Source organism: Salvelinus sp. IW2-2015, linkage group LG6.2, assembly GCF_002910315.2.
Source record: "Salvelinus sp. IW2-2015 linkage group LG6.2, ASM291031v2, whole genome shotgun sequence".
Classification (NCBI taxonomy): Eukaryota; Metazoa; Chordata; class Actinopteri; order Salmoniformes; family Salmonidae; genus Salvelinus; species Salvelinus sp. IW2-2015.
Window position 1 is genome coordinate 24,725,761 of NC_036846.1, and position 19,349 is coordinate 24,745,109.

At 43.2% G+C, this 19,349-nt stretch overlaps 1 protein-coding gene across 5 annotated transcripts in view; it reads right to left on the reverse strand.

The window, feature by feature from the left end:
• Positions 1 to 19,349, reverse strand: part of LOC111966030 (zinc finger protein ZFP2-like) — a 99,347-nt gene that overhangs the window by 52,829 nt on the left and 27,169 nt on the right. For 4 of the 5 annotated variants that reach the window (XM_070444305.1, XM_070444306.1, XM_070444307.1 and 1 more), the window contains exon 3: positions 6,438 to 6,686. The exons of the other annotated variant lie outside the window; for it this stretch is intronic. In XM_070444305.1, the coding sequence (XP_070300406.1) occupies positions 6,438 to 6,686 (249 nt within the window). The remainder of the gene's footprint in view (positions 1 to 6,437; positions 6,687 to 19,349) is intronic. 5 annotated transcript variants of the gene reach the window in all.

The window sequence follows — 19,349 nt, forward strand, 5'->3', positions numbered from 1 at the left end:
AAGGACTAGCTACAGATCCCTGTATACAGGAGGCCACATCGCCAGAAGGACTAGCTACAGATCCCTGTATACAGGAGGCCACATCGCCAGAAGGAAAGTTTGCTGTGATAATAGCATCACATCGCCTGCAGAGTGTGATTAAGAAACATGTGACTCACAGTTTTGTACGGTTGGATACTCTTCCAACACCACTAATCTCTCCCCCATTTCAGACAGATAGTAAACACTTGACATACCTCCCAGTAGATTGGGACCGAACCACGATAAATGGTACATGTCAGAAGGTGGCTGCTTATCAACCAACCGGTGGGGCCCAAAGTCTACACTGTAACAAAGGTGTTTACAAACGGGTGGGGGGGTAGATCAGCCTTGGGATGAGAGATATGTACCTAACTTGAGCACAGGGGTGTATTATCCACAGGTACCAACTGTAGCAGAATACAGGAGGTCAGTGGAGATGTTGGTGGCTAGAGACCAAGGGATAAACTGGGAAACAGRTAGGGGGTATCTGAAAGGTTCAGTCCTAGACTGATCAGTAAAACACGAAGACAATAGGAGAGCAGGAGACAAATTCCAGGCAATAGCTATTCTCACAGCAGTCGCTGTAGGGACAGTAACAGAAGCAGAAGAATGAGGGGTATTGTGAGACTATAGTCATGAGCCATGTTGGAAGTAGCAATGGTTACTTTTGTAGCATTGTTGGTATATCAGTAATGACGACTCATGTCACATGGATTGGTTACTGGTAACTGGGGGACCGATGGGGATGCTGTTATTCAAATATCACAAATGATGTTGTCAGGAAATAACCCATGAGTTGCAGTGTGCATATCCTCAGGTGGAACCAAGATATAACCAAGGGCCCGGGCTGAATTCTGGAGATTGAGTGTACATCAAGAGACACCAGGAGGGGGTGTTGGACCAGCATTGATTTGAGAGACAGGCAGGGTTGGCAGAATGTGCTAAAGCAGTGAATAAAGCAAACTTAAAAGAGGAGGCTTCTAATGTTAACCTGCATGAAACCAAGGCTTTTACGGTTACAGAAGTCAACAAATGAGGACACCTGGKGAGTAGGAGTGGAGCTAGGCACTGCAGGTCCTGGATTAACCTCTACATCACCAGAGGAACAGAGGAGAAGTTGGATAAGGGTACGGCTAAAGGCTATAAGAACTGGCCGTCTAGCACGTTCGGAACAGAGTAAAGGGAGCAGGTTTCTGGGCACGATAGCATAGAATCAAGGCATAATGTACAGACAAAGGTATGGTAGGAAGAGAGTACATTGGAGGTAAACCTAGGCATTGAGTAATGATGAGAGAGATATAGTCTCTAGAGACGTTTTAACCAGGTGATGTCATCGCATATGTGGGAGGTGGAACAACATGGTTGGTTAAGGTATATTGAGCAGGGCTAGAGGCTCTACAGTGAAATAAGACAGTAATCACTAAGACAGGACAGTAATGGACAAGGCATATTGATATGAGGGAGAGGCATGCGTAGCCAAGTGATCGTATGGGTCCAGTGAGTGGTTGGGCTGGCTGGAGACACGGCGATTCAGACAGTTAGCAGGCCGGGGCTAGCAAGCTAGCATAAGGGCCTTAGAGGGACGTCGCGATGGGGGAAAGTCTGTTTGTCTCCCCGTGCGGTGACGTCGATAGACCAGTCGTGGAATTAGTAGAGTTCCAAGTAGCAGAGGGGTCCAAGTCCAATTGGAAAAAAGTGGTATAGTGGTCCAAGAAACTGGCCGATGGATCAGCTAACAGTCAAATATGTTCTAGATAGCTAGCAGGCCGCGGTTAGCAGAAGGGGCCTTCAGGGGACGACGCGCCCTAGGGGCCTGTTGGGATCCTCGGACAGATTATGTCGGTATTCCAGTCTTGAAGGCTCGGCGGGGTTCCATGCCCCGTACCGACAGTAGAAGGGGTCCGGATNATACGCCCTGCTAACTATTTAAACTGAAAATGCATTGAGATACTGATTTGTCTTTACCAGGCCACTCATGACAGGAAAACAGGGACAAAGGGGGCCTGTAATGAGAAGAGTTATGGCCCGGCAATAAAAGGTTGTTTATAAATGTATGTTCTAACAGGGGTGATGGGTGCAGAGTTTATAAACTGGGCATTGAGGTCAGTCATTCTAAATTCGGTTTGAATAAGTGATAAAACGTTTTCGTTGTGATTGGGATACTGCGAGAGAGAATGGCTAAATCACGATGAGGGGCTGGGGCGCTGCTAACAGTTATGTGGCCGAAGAGAGTTTCAGAAACGTATCTCTAAGTGTCATCGTGAGGGGAGGTGGTTTGTTTGGGAGACTCGCTGGATGACAGCTTGGGACGAACATGAAAGTTTTGTTTTTGTATTACCCCGTATTAAGAGTTTATGTTACAACGCATCAATGAGTGGTGCAAAGTTATTACACATGTACTTTGTTTCTCTTTTATTTTCAAGTCAATATGTTTTTAGGTTTCGTGGAACATCAGGGTGTTCATTGTTCCAGATGAGGGAATGATGCATATTGACTAAATTGATTTGAGAACGTGTTAGTAGGTTTGTAAATGTAGAAAATGCATTTGGAGTATAGTGTGTTATGGGTTAGATGTAAAGATATAGGAGTATCATTCCCAGAGACTGAACATTGTTGCAGGAGATAGCTCATAGAAGAGAGCAGCTAACTGTACACAATATGGGGATTTAATTGAACGGGATTTAATTGAACGTTACACATACACAGATAATGGTGAAAGTAGAAGAAATAGTGTTGTCATTTCAGACATTATTGTCAACTTTCAGTAATGAGTTTGTCACAGAAGGCATAACACTTGAAAGAATAGCTACAGATCCCTGTATACAGGAGGCCACATCGCCAGAAGTACTAGCTACAGATCTCTGTATACAGGAGGCCACATCGCCAGAAGGACTAGCTACAGATCCCTGTATACAGGAGGCCACATCGCCAGAAGGACTAGCAACCGATCCCTGTATACAGGAGGCCACATCGCCAGAAGGGAAGTTTGCTGTGATAATAGCATCACATCTCCTGCAGAGTGTGATAAAGAAACATGTGACTCACAGTTTTGTACAGTTGGATACTCTTCCAACGCCACTAATCTCTCCCCCATTTCTGACAGATAGTAAACACTTGACATACCTCCCAGTAGATTGGGACCGAACCACGATAAATGGTACATGTCAGAAGGTGGCTGCTTATCAACCAACCGGTGGGGCCCAAAGTCTACACTGTAACAAAGGTGTTTACAAACGGGTGGGGGGGTAGATCAGAGATGTGTACCTAACTTGAGCACAGGGGTGTATTATCCACAGGTACCAACTGTAGCAGAATACAAGAGGTCAGTGGAGATGTTGGTGGCTAGAGACCAAGGGATAAACTGGGAAACAGGTAGGGGGTATCTGAAAGGTTCAGTCCTAGACTGATCAGTAAAACACGAAGACAACAGGAGAGCAGGAGACAAATTCCAGGCAACAGCTATTCTCACAGCAGTCGCTGTAGGGACAGTAACAGAAGGAGCAGTAGTAGAAGTGTAGGATGCTATATTAATAGCATGGAATTGGACTACTGCACAAAGGAGGGGTATTGTGAGACTATAGTCATGAGCCATGTTGGAAGTAGCAATGGTTACTTTTGTAGCATTGTTGGGATATCAGTAATGACGACTCATGTCACATGGATTGGTTACTGGTAACTGGGGGACCAATGGGAGGACAGGGGATGCTGTTATTCAATATCACAAATGATGTTGTCAGGAAATAACCCATGTGTTGCAGTGTGCATATCCTCAGGTGGAACCAAGATATAACCAAGGGCCCGGGCTGAATTCTGGAGACTGAGTGTACATCAAGAGACACCAGGCGGGGGTGTTGGAAGGAACAGCATTGATTTGAGAGACAGGCAGGGTTGGCAGAATGTGCTAAAGCAGTGAATAAAGCAAACTTAAAGAGGAGGCTTCTAAAGTTAACATGCATGAAACCAAGGCTTTTACGGTTACAGAAGTCAACAAATGAGAGCACCTGGGGAGTAGGAGTGGAGCTAGGCACTGCAGGACCTGGATTAACCTCTACATCACCAGAGGAACAGAGGAGGAGTAGGATAGGGGTACGGCTAAAGGCTATAAGAACTGGCCATCTAGCACGTTCGGAACAGAGAGTAAAGGGAGCAGGTTTCTGGGCACGATAGCATAGATTCAAAGCATAATGTACAGACAAAGGTATGGTAGGAAGAGAGTACGTTGGAGGTAAACCTAGGCATTGAGAAATTATGAGAGAGATATAGTCTCTAGAGATGTTTAAACCAGGTGATGTCATCGCATATGTGGGAGGTGGAACAACATGGTTGGTTAAGGCATATTGAGCAGGGCTAGAGGCTCTACAGTGAAATATGACAGTAATCACTAACCAGGACAGTAATGGACAAGGCATATAGATATTAGAGAGAGGCATGCGTAGCCAAGTGATCGTATGGGTCCAGTGAGTGGTTGGGCTGGCTGGGGACACGGCGATTCAGACAGTTAGCAGGCCGAGGCTAGCAAGCTAACAGTTAGCAGACCGGGGCTAGCAAGCTAGCATAAGGGCCTTAGAGGGACGTCGCGATGGGGGAAAGTCTGTTTTTGCCTCCCCGTGCAGTGACGTCGATAGACCAGTCGTGGAATTAGTATTGTTCCAAGTAGCAGAGGGGTCCAAGTCCAATTGGAACAATGGGTATAGTGGTCCAAGAAACTGGCCAATGGATCAGCTAACAGTCCAATATGCTCTAGATAGCTAGCAGGCCGCGGTTAGCAGATTGGGCCTTCAGGGGACGACGCGACTGAGGGGCCTGTTGGGATCCTCGGGCAGATTATGTCGGTATTCCAATCGTGAAGGCTCGGCGGGGTTCCATGCCCCGTACCGACAGTAGAAGGGGTCCGGATATTGTAGCCGAGGAGTGGGCTTCAGGAGTAGCCCAGGAGCCCTAGCCGGAAGATGGGTCTAGCATGGRCTAGCTCCAGGCTAGTTGGTGCTWGCKCCGGGACGGAAAYGTTAGCCAGGAGTAGTCAACCCGGKTTGCRGTTAGCTAGCTGCGATGRTCCAGATGAAAAGGTTCAGAGTTTGCGGTAGGAATCCGGGGATATGGAGAGAAAAATAGGTCCRGTATGCTTCTGGTTTGAAACGCGTTGTACGAACTGGCAAGAGCTTTCCGAGCTAAAGGTTAGCTGATGACCGCTAGCAGTGGTTAGCTGACTGATAGCTGGTAGCTAGTTAGCTAGCTAGCTTCAGTTGAGGGCTTCCAGTTCGGCGGTAAATAGAAATACTTTAGAAAAAAAACAGATCCACACCACATTGGGTGAGGCGGGTTGCAGGAGAGTATTTTGAAGTTGAGGTTTAGGAAAAATATTAAAAAGAATGCGAAGAAAAATATATATACATGGGACGAGACAAAGACGCCTGACTGCTACGCCATCTTGGATACAGTTAATGGGTTAATGCATCATATGATAGAGGATAGAGTCACTCGACACGTTCATATGCATGGCACAGTGGATACAAAATGTTGCACAGGTCAGATAGTCTAGTAGCATGGGGAAATATTGTCTAGAGAAGCTTTTTTCCCAGGGCAGATTAGAGTTATAAATTGACTGGCCGGGCTGTGGGACAGCGAATGTGATAAATCTAATGGAACTGTTAACAGGCATTATGTGTGGATTGTGGTGATAACTCCTTGCTATCAACCAATCAGCATCCGGGATCCAAACAACCCGTTTTATAATGTGACAAAGAGATTGGTAAATGATATAACAYCSCGTTATAACATCTGGTATGMAGACACTTATGTAGCATGTAATAGAATAGGACAKAAGTTGTCATGCAGACTGTGTAATAGCAGTTGTTATTAACAGTAGACATTAGCGCATATGACAACAGGATAAACAGTCATCTATAAACACCCATTATAAACTAGTTTCATAAGATTTTATGCCGTTACTCATTACTGTTGTTATATAGGTGTTATAAAAGGCTTTATTAACACATGACTAAGGACACCGAGCGTAAAGTGTTACCCCAACTTCTCCTGATCGAAAAGCATTGTAGAGAATTRAAATTAGAATGAGTGTATTTCCTGAATTGACTGGAATTCAAAATGGAATTGACAGCAACCGTAGCAACTACACAGAGTCATTTCACAGAACTTCAGAACACTGGCAGTTTGTCTACTTCACTTCTTCAGTCTACACTCTGATAACTCCAGATAACCCAGTGAATAAAACACATGCTGACAATACTGGTGTCAAACCATGCAAGTCTGAGTAGCATGAAATAACATCTACCTTCTCATTGAAACAGTTCTACAGCAACTTTCAACGCACAGTATGAAGTTGAAACCAACAACAGTCTGGAGTTCTTCAGGGGTGTGTGAGTCAGATAACTTATCTAGATAGAATCTGCTCTTACCATGACTAACAGACTTCCCAATCTCCTCCTCCTCTTCTTCATCTTTAATGTTGACATTCAGCTCCAGTGTTTGACTGCAGTCTTCCAGCTTCACTGATGCCATCTCTGGATCCTGCAGTGCAAACTGGGCTCCACTGTCACAATCAGGACCCAGTGACTGTAGGTTTGGACTCMGTGTGGAAGGAGAGAGGCAGGCTGGGTTTGTCCTCACTGTTGATGTTACCGGCCTCAGACTTAATCTGAGTCGGCCTGAAGTAATAAAGAGGAACGCACACAAAAGTTATTTTCTTGACAGTTCTGGCACTTTCTTTATTCTCTAAATATAAATTATATTTGTTCAATTATCTAATTTCAATAGATCAGGTAGCTAARCATTGACAACTCAACATTCATTCCCATTAGACACAAAGTGCACACTTTAAATTACACAACGTAAGTGCACTTAACCTATAGTAGATTTCCTACATTTACATAAATGCATCAATTACTCAAAAAAACATTTAGAACAAGGTTGCAGTTTCTTTTGATTTTATRTGGATATATTTTACTTCCCATTTGGACTAATCTTCCAAGAGTCCTTAAAACATTAAAAACACAATTTATAATGCGATCACATTTTCACATATAACACACTGTTACAAAGAGACATAACACACTGACATATTAACCAGATAAATACTCTTAACAGTCAAAGTTGGATTGATTCTTCCATAGTCCTGCATAACCTTCCAATGTATTATAATTAAATTATTTTAAAATACTGTTTGAATTTATATATTGAATGGTTTCTGGTTCGCTCAGATAAATTATTCAATTTCGTTATTGCTCTGAATCTAAATGTTATTTTGCCTATTTCTCGTTTCTGTCTGGATAACACAGATTGTGGACAATCTATTCCTGGTATTGACTGAATGTCTGTCTCTAACCAACTGAATACTGTTGTGAATAGAGTTTGTCCGTTTTAAACGGTGTGCATTGTGAAATAAAATAAACATGTTTTTTTCAATTATCTTGTTGTTTGATCAACAACCAAGAGCATGGTGCCTGACTACAACAGAAGAACCATATCTCTACCGTAAAACAATCCTTGTTGCTTTGTTCTGTCCAATCTGCAGCCTCTGAAATTTTACTTGCTGATGCACGTCCCCAGACAACAGAACAGTAGTTCACCTGACTCACAATTAATGCTTGGGTTGTTTGCTTAAGAATCTTTCCTGGTAAATATTTAGCTATCCTTCTGATCATGCTTGCAATTTAGGCAGCACTATGTACTATGCTCCTGAATAGCCATGTCTTCACTGTATTATTTCACCTCACAAAAATCTATTGTATTTCCCATTTGTCACAACATATTAACAATYRTAGATAAASATAGAAACACCTGAATGTCTGAATATTGTAACACATGTAAAAATAAAAAAGTGAACCCGCGCTGCCTGCAYTGAATTCAGTTGACGTAGACAGAWGGGGAGCCGCCATTTTACCATCCCGTGAATTTTACACAAAACCAATAACGAACTCAAAAATMGCAAATKAATAGATTTTTWAAATGAAATTAGCTTYACTAAATGATGTTCATTCACTCTGCCAAACCCAAAGTCTCTAGMTATGTGACATAAAATAGTTATRCTCACTCGGCTTGACACAAACAATACACGTAAAACCTTTACCAAACGTGACAATACCTTAAAGGATCTGTTACCCAGCACGTTATGACATGTTCTTTCGATATTACAAAGTTTAAACGAGCTATTTCATACCTGTAATAATAGACACAAAATATATCGTCTTTACCACACAGTTATGGCGCCTTCCCGGAACTTCCTGTTCGACCACTACACCAGAGGCAGTGTTGCCAACTCCTCAGTAAGGAAAGTAGCTATTGGCTGTCTTTTTAAAAATATAATATTATTTTTTTATTAACAACAAATCAATACAGGAAGTACATGAGGGAACACAAGTATATATGAATAATATACAATGGATAATTGGGCTAGGGGGTACAATATCACATTACACAAGGACCTTATTAAGGGACATACATACACTTATAATTCTAACAGCTTTTTTATTAGTAGAGTATTTAATTGTCTTAAAATACAGTTCAATTTCGTTTTTAAGGTAAGAAAATTTGTTTTTTATTTGTGAATATGAAATTTGGCCAAAAGAATAACGAAATTAATCACATAAAAATGTTTCAGCTTATTTCTATCATAGGTAAAGACTCCAAGCAGTACATCTCTCCACAATAGTGTAAGTTCTTCATAAATGTGTTCAATTATAAATCTACTGAGGTCTTGCCATAATTTTCTTACATGAATACAATGCCAAAAAAGATGCAACACTGTTTCTGTGTGGTCATTACAAAAGGAGCAATTTGAGTTGATGTTTTCCTTAAACTTCTTCATATAGTGGTTGGCAGGATAATATTTATGAATCATTTTAAAGGAAACTTCCTTAATTTTGTTAACAAGTAGGTATGTGTGTGGCAACATCCAAACTTTTTTCCAACAGATATTATCAATAAATCCATTCCAATAAGGCATGACATAAGGTATAGATACAACATCCTGCTGAAACAAGGTTCATATCGCTCTGTTGTTGAATGGACAAAAAGAGAAACAAATCTTTCCTACTGATGAGTCAACAGGGTCAATAGAAGGTCGGCTCTGAGGGTCAGGTCTTGACACGTTCCTGAATAATAAAGCAACACCTGAGGGAATGGCATCTAAAACAATTGCAAAATCTTTAGGTGTTACAGGGACCTTGTAAAGTGATAAAACATTCCTTATAACTGAGTAAAAGACCCTCTGCATTTACCAGTTGGCTCACCAATGGGATATTATTTCGGGAACTAATATCCCAAAAACAAATGAGTATTTTTATACAATATATCCCGATTATTCCATATATAATATCTGTGTGGAGAAACATTGTGCTTATAMATTAAGGACCATGACAAGAAAACCTGCCGATGAAAAGCAGAAAGTTTCACTGGAACTTTGTCAATATTATAATTGCAAAACAACATGAAGTTAAGGCCACCAAAAGTAGAGAAGACATGATGAGGAATAAAATTCCACACAGAAGTGGGTCTTCTTAGGAATTGTTTTATCCAATTGATCTTAAAAGTATTATTTAAGGTAGTAAAGTCCAGAAAATTCAGCCCACCATTCTCATAAGTGTTCATTACAACAGTTTTCCTAATGTAATGGGTAYKGTTYCYCCACAGAAAGTTGAAAAGCATCTGGTCTATCTCCTTGCGTATTTTACTGTCAAGATATAAAGATAGAGTGCCATATGTTTGTCTAGAGATACCTTCGCCTTGGTTATTAGGACTCTACCTTTTAAAGATAAGTCCCTCTGTAGACATTGATTTAGCTTCTTCTGGGGTTTTTTAATAAGAGGGTTACAATTTTGTAAGCCTCTAGACTTCTGATCCTTTGTAATGATTATGCCTAAATATGTAAGTTCTTCTTTTACTGGAATACCATAATATGAAGGTGTCACACAATCTTTGACAGCCATGAGTTCACATGGGGGGGGGCCCACGGCAGCACCCACTGCAGCACCCGCTGCTCGTTGAGAAGAGTAAGAACGATACGTGCTTTCACGTCAGTCTCCAAAAGTCTCCAATAACACCAGAAAAAGTTGCTAGATTTGTCGCTAGTCGCTTTTTTGAAAATTTTTCGCTAGAGGGGTCTGAATACTCGCTAAGTTGGCAACACTGAACAGAGCAAACGCGACATCACAGACAGAACAATGAAACAGAAATTTCATTGGATGTACAAATGTGAAGCATCCGGTTGGCGTTTCTACGCACTGTCAAATACGGTAGTGAGAGGAAGCCCACTGGCCAGCAGTGGGAGAAGATGGAACGAGATGGATTTTGGCCTACATTCTGCAAATTCTCTCATCGATTAAACATTTTATCTCAATTCAGTTTTCTGTTCCCCAAACTAAAATCTGTTATGAACAGAGTGGGCCAAGTTTAGTAGACTTTACCCTTTCAAACGATTTTTGAAATGTCGTTGTTTAGGAATCCAAATGCATATTGAGTTACTGCACACAAGCACTTCACCGATTAGGCGTTCTCTAAGGGAAATATTGAGAGGTTAGCTAGAACACGGCAATAGGATATCACTAGCACGTGCTTGGCTCTACCCACTATGACTCATTTGTTCCCATTGGAAACAACATGATGTGGTCTATCTTGGTTTACATAAACATCTTTGGAGATATTCTCTTCTTCTTTATGTGAATTTCAGTCAGACTAGACACTCTTGAGTATTGCTGCTTATCGCAGGTTGGAGTACGGATTGCACATTTAGGTCACATAACAAAACTGAATAAAGGAGAATGGGAAAATCTTAATTTCCACCATCTAATCCTGCACCAATACACTATCCCTAAAAACTCACCACCCCATCCCACTACTTTGGCCCTAAACGATCATACACCAGGCCATCTGCTTTGGAGGATGGAACCACTTCCCTCAACTAATTCTGCACTAAAATCTCTCACACCCAAATATGTATCTGCAACTACCACATCTATTTTATGTGATTTCCACTCCCATCAGTGCAGTGCAATTGATCACAATGACTATAAACGCAAGGAACCCGACCTTACTAAAACTCATCCTCAGCAAGACTACAAATTCCTGCAGGAAGCTCCCACAGGTAGTCTCTAGTCGACACTGTCAGCTACCGTACACCACCGCGATCAGTAAGACCTCCTGGATCCAATCCATGAACGTACATCCCCTTTCTCTGTTTTAGCTACTCACTGGCTACACATTAGCTAGCTAGTTAGCAGAGCAGTAGATCAAACATCATTGTTTTACTTAGCCTAGGTAATTGTTTGTACAATATGTCAACGTTGGTGTCTATTTCAGACCTTATGGCATTTTTCAAGGATAAGCATAAGAGAATTGGAAGAGGAGAAGTCCACTAGAAGTCTGGCCATGTGGAGATGTGCAGCTATAGTAAGCAACAATTCACCGGTTTGGTCAGGCCCAGCATGAGGGATAAAGATTATCCTGTGTCGGTGAGTGTAGCTATTAAATGAAATTTGAGCATCTTTGCATTGCAATATGTTCTATTCAGCTGTCAACATTCTACAAGGAAAGAGCCACATAACTATATAATCCTTAACCAGATTACCCCGGATACCGGACTTCGATGAGTGATAACTCAGTTCTAGAATGTTGCCATTGATGAGAATGAATCTAAATCTATTGACATTCAGAATTGATTTTGTTTAGACATCCAGACAGTTTTGTAGTTTAATGACCAGACACAAATCTTCAAAAGGCACTGTATTTATTTATTCAGAGTGGTACATGCATTCACACAGTCTTGATCTATAGGATCCTTCCCACTGTATGATTAATGTTAAGTGATAAAATCCCAAGTTATCAATTAAAAGGTCATGGAAAAACCACTTGTCCTGAAAATTACAGTTTATTAAATATTCTACAGCRGTAATGTCATCAATCAAATCAAACTTTATTTATATGGCACATTTCTTACAACGAATGCATTTCAAGGTGTTCCAAGTCATTCATTGAAAGGCATGTGTCACTTAACATCCTTCCTCTTGGCAGGTCTCTATAGGTGTAACGTTCTTCGTCGGGCAAAAGAGAAGAGGACCAAGATGCAGCGTGGTGAGTATTCATTTTAATGAGAATACTTAAACAACGAACAAAAACAATAAACCGACAAACGAACGGAAACGTAACAGTCCCATAAGGTAAACACAGGAACAGGAACAATCACCCACACCCACAATGACAAAACAGGCTACCTAAATATGGCTCCCAATCAGAGACAACGACTAACACCTGCCTCTGATTGAGAACCATATCAGGCCAAACACATAGAAACAGACAACCTAGACATACAACATAGAATGCCCACTCATATCACACCCTGACCAAACAAAACATAGAAACATACAACGCAAACTATGGTCAGGGCGTGACAATAGGTGACATGGGGATTCTCTCTACCACATGAGAATGTCTCCATGGAGCTCATCAGTGGAGCCATGCAGCCTATATTGGCGGTTCACAATATTGTCCGTACGGATGCCAGCCGTGCCCAAACAGGTGCAGTCAGTGGAGGACCTGTACCCGGCCGAAGACTACAACCCTCTGTCCCGAGAGCCCACAGAGGAGGATCATCAGAGGGTAAGGAACAGTCTCTAGGGCAGGTTCAGTGGAAGGAAATGTCTTCTTGAACCTGAGCCAGAACAACCGCTACCCTCCACGTCATCCCTGTCTATACCGGACGTTGTTAGAACAAGGGCACCTGGGGCATGCAGGCGTCCTGGCTGGCATGGTGCTGCCGGTGGAGCAGCAGGAGGCTAAACGGCAGGCAACAGTTGGACAGCGCACCAACAGGCACACCATGCGGAGGGAGGTTGACGGACAGCAATTATGGAGCAGTGGTTAGGACCAAGGGCGTTACTTCGTCACTGCTAAAAACAGTCCTCAGATCAGTCGTTGGATGGGGTGTTGTCTGATAACGAAGAGGAGGACATCAAGGCGTTCAAATGGCTACAGGGATGGATGTGCAGGAGTCAGGGTTTTTGGGTCACAGGGTCTGGATGCCTCACCAGATGGTCTGGTGGGCACCACAGCAGTGACTTTATAGTCAAAGGGACCTTACCATTGAAGAGGAAGGATTTCAACTTCACTGAAAATGTGAATGTTCTATCATAAACATTTAGTTTCCCTGGCTGATATGGTTGCTACTTAGAAATACTAGAACAGTACATTAATAGATTACATTTACTGCTATAAAATTGGTCTCCAATTTAAATCGCATAGTCACATAGACCCACCGTGCACCTTTGACAAATAAATCTCAGTGTGAAAAGGCTTTCCACGGTCTATTTTGTCAACGAACTCAATGTATTCCAAACACTGGTGGTATTAGATGATCCTAATAAGTGATGTAGCCTAGTAAACGATGCCCTCCTCTGGTATGTTCTATTGAACTAGAATAGGGAGCCACTCAAAGTGTTTTTGTACTATATTTGACACAATGATGAAATTATCATGGCCTCTAGCCCTTTAAGGCTGCATATCTGGACCCTATCAATAAACTACTGCAATAGCTTTGCTTCTCTGTGGATTGGCCCTCCTAGTTGAAATACATAAATAAACGGCTCTCATATCCTACCGAGGTGTACCAAACTCACTAGTGGCAGTAATAAACAAACCTTGACCCAGAAAATAATAAAAAAACTAATCAGCCTATATCGAATCTCCATTCCTCTCAAAAATGTTAGAAAAAAGCTGTTGCGGGCAGACACTCCCTGCTTCCTGAAGACAAACAATGTTATATGAATGCTTTCAGTCTGGTTTTAGACCCCATCATAGCACTGAGACTGTGCCTTGTGAAGGTGGTAAATTACACCCCTTTTAAATGGCGTCAAGACCGTTGGACTACTGCAATCTGTCCCTCGTGCTCCTAGACCTTAGTGCGCTTTTGATACCATTGAATTACCACAATTTCTTTCTGGAAACCCCAAATTGGCCTAATCACGGACAAGTTCTGGCCTGGGTTTAGATCTTATCTGGTCGAAAAATTCAGTTTGTCTCTGGTGAATGGTATTTGTCCTTGACCAAATCAACTGTAGTCATTTCGGTGTCTTAAGGTTCCGTTTAGGATCACTATTGTTTTCACTATATATTTTACCTCTTGGATGTTATTCGAAAACATTATGTTACTTTCAACTGCTGCTATGCGGATGACACATCAGTCGCTGTCATTCCCAATGAAACATGGTGCAGCCCAAACAATTGCCCCTCGCTGGAAGCTGTGTTTCAGACATAATGGGAGTGATGGCTGCAAATTCTAACTTTTCAACCTCATGACAAAACAGAGATGCTTGTTTCCTAGGTCCAAGAAACAAAGAGATCCTTCATTTGAATCTGGGAGGAGGGAAAGGAAAGGGGGGGAGCAGGGAGGATGGAGGTGGGGGGTGGAGGTGAGGGGAAAGAGAAGGGGAAGGAGAGGAGAGGAGGAAGGAGGGTGAGGCGCTGGGGGAGAAGGACTGAAGGCGGGTAGGAAGAAACAGGGAGGGGGAGGGTGGAAAGGACCGTGCTAGTGATGGGGCTGGGAAGGGCAAAAGAATGGGAAATCTGGAGAGCAGGAGGAAGCGAGCCGAGATTGAAGGAGCTGAATGAGGGGGATATTGTGGTAGGATAAGAGGGACGGGTAGGAAGGGTGGGGAGGAAAAGGAGGAAGGGTAGATCTCTGTGGATGAAGAGAGGCGGGGGAGCGGATGTGGATCGAGGAGAAGGGGTGAGAATGGGAAAGGGCAAGAAAGGGTGCTGGAGGGAGGGAAAGGTGGGGGACGGGGGAGGAGGTGAAGGGGGATGCTGGAGGAGGAAGTGGAGGAAGGAGGGGGAGGAAGCTGGGAGGAGGGGGGGGAGAGGTGGAGGGAGACCTGGGGTGGACTGGGGAGGGGTGCTGGGGGGGGGGATAAGAAAAGAGGGTGAGGAGGCGATGTGGACGGAGACGGAGGGAGGGATGAAGAGGAGGGGACAGAAGAAAGGATGATTGGGATAGGGAGAAGAGGAGGCGGGGGGGAGAGGATGGAGAAATCTGGGAGAAGCAACAAGTGAAAGGAGGAGAGTAGAGAGAGGGCGAACCGGTCGTAGGGCGGCCGGCGGGAGGGGAGGAGGAGGAAGGGGGTGAGGGGGGAGGGAGGAGGTGGTGGTGCAGGGGTGGGATGGCAGGGAACGGGGGGGAGGGAGTGGAAGGGAGGGGAGGGAGAAGTAGGCTGGGAGCATGAGGGCTTGAGAGAGGAGGGGCTGGGGGAGGAGGAGGGGTGAATACTGGGAAGGGTGGATGAAGAATTAATCTTTGATTGTTTGCGACAGTCGTTCTCAAATACAAAACTGGTGATAAGGACTTCGGCGTTACTTCTGGACCTTGATCTCCTTTTGACGAATCTATCAAGACTTGTTTTCCATGGACAGTGTTGATAAAACATGTTTACTGGAGAAACTGAGACGAAGTAGAGACTTTCTGGACAGGGGTGGAATGGTTTAATTAATGCAAATTTATTCAGAGGTAAAAGATATTTGAAATAGCTGTGCCCGACCTTTTCATCAAGCTCAAATGGAACTATCCGAAAGAAGCCCAGATAACAGAGTGCATATACATTTTATACAGTACAAAGAAAGTAGGTTGATCTGGAAGTTCTGGTCCCTTGGTTTGGTTCTGCATGAGTTGGGCGAGGTCTCCTTCAGGCCAGTATCACTGTCCCATTGGCTCTGAAGTAGAGTTTCTTTGTCTTCAGAAATGTTCAGCATAAAACAGGAGATTAGGTGTGTGCGTAGATGTTCCTATTTTGACATATTCTTGTGTGTCTCTGTAAAATGTTCAGACTGAAGAGGAGTGTTTTGTGTGTGCGAAGATGTTCCTGTCTTATCTGTGTTTATGAAACGGTTTACGTCAGCCCTCTGTCCTTGGGTAATGTGTGTGTCTCAGTTTCTCGTGATATGCTAGTCCAGGCACCACTTTTCTTAATCATCTTTATGAAATGGCCTGTGTCAGCCATCTGTCCTCTGGGTGTGTGCTGGGTCATCCGTATCTTCTATGAGTTTGTGAGAAACCCTGTTTGGAAAGAAGTTAGTTTTAACAATGTATTAGCAAATATGCTTGTGTTATAATAAATGATATTTATTACAACAGCTTTTTTCCATTTACGTAACATTGCAAAAATCAGACATTTTCTGTCCAAAAAATGATGCAAGAAATTTATTCCATGCTTTTGTTACTTCTAGGTTAGACTACTGCAATGCTCTCTACTTTTCGGCTACCTGGATTAAGCACTAAATAAACTTCAGTTAGTGCTAAAAACGGCTGCTAGAATCCGCTGAAGACCCAAACAATGTGATCATATATTACTCCAGTGCTAGCCTCTTCCTACACTAGCTTTCCTGTTAAGGCAACTTCTCACGGATCACCAACCTGCTGATCGGTGCACCCCGCAACTCACCCACTGATTAGCAACAGCTTAGCATTAGCGTCAAACAAGTAACTTTGTAGCATCTTAAATATCATTAAATCACAAGTCCAAGACACCAGATGAAAGTACAGGTCTTGTGAATTAAGCCACCATTTTCAGATTTTTAAAAATGTTTACAGGGAAGACAGAATATGTAAATCTTTAGCTAACCACGTTAGCGAAGGACACGATATTTACCAGGCAGATTCGGCTAAGGGCCCACGTCCAGTTCACACATCACAACAGATATGAATATAATCATGTAAATTGGGTCTTACTAGGCTGGGCGATCTTTCATCAGCAATGTGATCAAATGTCCCTTGTAGAGATGAGTCGTTGGTTCCGTTCAGAATTCTTTTTCTTGCCACTCCATTTAGCACAGGTACCGGTCGAGTGGCAACGAATTCTCAAACGTATAAATACAATCCGACAACGGTACAACTGCTATAAAAAGCCAAACTCCCGGAAAAATTCAAATAATCTGATTAACTATATTGAAAAAACATATACATTACGATGATATGGTCACATTGTATCAAACAAAATTCGACACGGAGATAGTTTGCATACATAACGCCAGCAAAACAGTACACCAACGCAGCTCAAATTCGAGCATTCAGAAAACCGGAAGTTGTTCGGTCACGCCAAAGAAATGGCGTCCTATTTTCACTTCAAGTCAGTCCAGCATAAACAAAGAATTTCTCCTCTGACGTTCCTCTTGACAACCAGAGGAAGGCGAATGAGGTGTGGTTTCTGCTCTCGTGTCATAGGGGGCACGACCAATGATATAGGAACAGAGCTTTGAAGCCAGCATATACACATCTTGATTTTATGTTTCTTTGGTCAGGAAAAGTGCTATGGAATGACTTCTGTATCACTCAGAGAAAAATTGAAATCGGTTTAGAAAACTAAGGGATTGTTTTCTTCTCCCAATGGTATGATTTATATGCAATATATAAGAGCAATAATTGAATAAGAGGCAGTTTAATTCTGTAGAGCAAATTATGCTAATGCGAAAAATTTACCCGGCCTGTATTCTCAAGAAGGTTTAAGGCAGGGCTGATTTCAAGGTTTTACTGCTAACCTACAAAGCATTACATTGGGCTTGCACCTACCTATCTTTACGATTTGGTCCTGCCGTAACATACCTAACCACGTACGCTACGGTCACAAGAACACAGGCCCTCTATTGTCCCTAAAATTTCTAAGCAAACAGCTCGCAGGCAGGTCTTTCTCCTCTATAGATCTCCATTTTTATGGAATGGTCTGCCTACCCATGTGAGAGACGCAGACTCGGTCTCAACATTTAAGTCTCTATTGAAGACTCATCTCTTCAGTAGGTCCTATGATTGAGTTGTAGTCTGGCCAGGAGTGTGAAGGTGAAAGGAAAGGCACTGGAGCAACGAACCGCCCTTGCTGTTCTGCCTGGCCGGTTCCCTCTCTCCACTGGGATTCTCTGCCTCTAACCCTATTACAGGGGCTGAAGTCACTGGCTTACTGGTGCTCTTCCATGCCGTCCCTAGGAGGGGTGCGTCACTTGAGTGGGTTGAGTACTGACGTGGTCTTCCTTCTGGGTTGGCGCCCCCCCTTGGGTTGTGCCGTGGCGGAGATCTTTGTGGATATACTCGCTTGTCTCAGGATGTAAGTTGGTGGTTGAAGTATCCCTCTAGTGGTGGTGGGGCCTGTGCTTTGGCAAAGTGGGTGGGGTTATATCCTTGCCTGTTTGGCCCTGTCCGGGGTATACATCAGATGGAGCCACAGTGTCTCCTGACCCCTCCTGTCTCAGCCTCCAGTATTTATGCTGTGTAGTTTTGTGTCAGGGGGCTAGGGTCAGTCTGTTATATCTGGAGTATTTCTCCTGTCTTTTCCGGTGTCCTGTGTGAATTTAAGTATGCTCTCTCTAATTCCTCTCTCTTCTCTTCTTTCTTTCTTCTTCTTTCTTTCTCTTCTTCTTTCTCTTCTTCTCTCTTTCTTCTCGGAGGACCTGAGCCCTAGGACCATGCCTCAGGACTACCCATGCATGTACTCCTTGTTGTCCCCAGTCCACCTGGCCGTGCTGCTGCTCCAGTTTCAATTCTTCTGCCTGCGGCTATAGAACCTGACCTGTTCACTGTGATTACTATTATTTGACCATGCTGGTCATTTATGAACATTTGAACATCTTGGCCATGTTCTGTTATAATCTCCACCCGGCACAGCCAGAAGAGGACTGGCCACCCCTCATAGCCTGGTTCCTCTCTAGGTTTTCTCCTAGGTTTTGGCCTTTCTAGGGAGTTTTTCCTAGCCACCGTGCTTCTACACCTGCATTGCTTGCTGTTCGGATTTTAGGCTGGGTTTCTGTACAGCACTTTGATATATCAGCTGATGTAAGAAGGGCTAATATAATAAATTTGATTTGATCGCAACAGGCCGGAAGTCAAACTCACGGAAATGGAGATGGGAGGGGTACATGTGGTACTTTCAACGCAGAAAAGTAACGTTACTCACAGGTGTTCAAAACGGGTAGTGGCCATTCATGCGTCTGAAAGTACAATATTCAAACGTTAACACTGTAAATGACACTGAACAGGTGTAACGACCGTGAAATGCCCATAACAGCGTAAAATCAAGGCGATTTGAACTCTTGCCTCCATAGTCAAATAAGACTGGCATTATTTCAAGAGCGCTCCGTAAGCCACGCCCAGTGGGTAGAGCTAGGCACGTTTGGACTGGGACACGTTTTAATATAATAAAGCCTCTCATTCTACAATGGGTCAGCCTTGGTTCTGTGTGCATAGTTATGCTAATACATTTGAGACCAGTGCATTGAAGTTAATTTTGTCTTTTACCTAATCAGTGAAATATCTTTGAGTAGTAAGCAGGGAAACGAGTCCCCAAGAG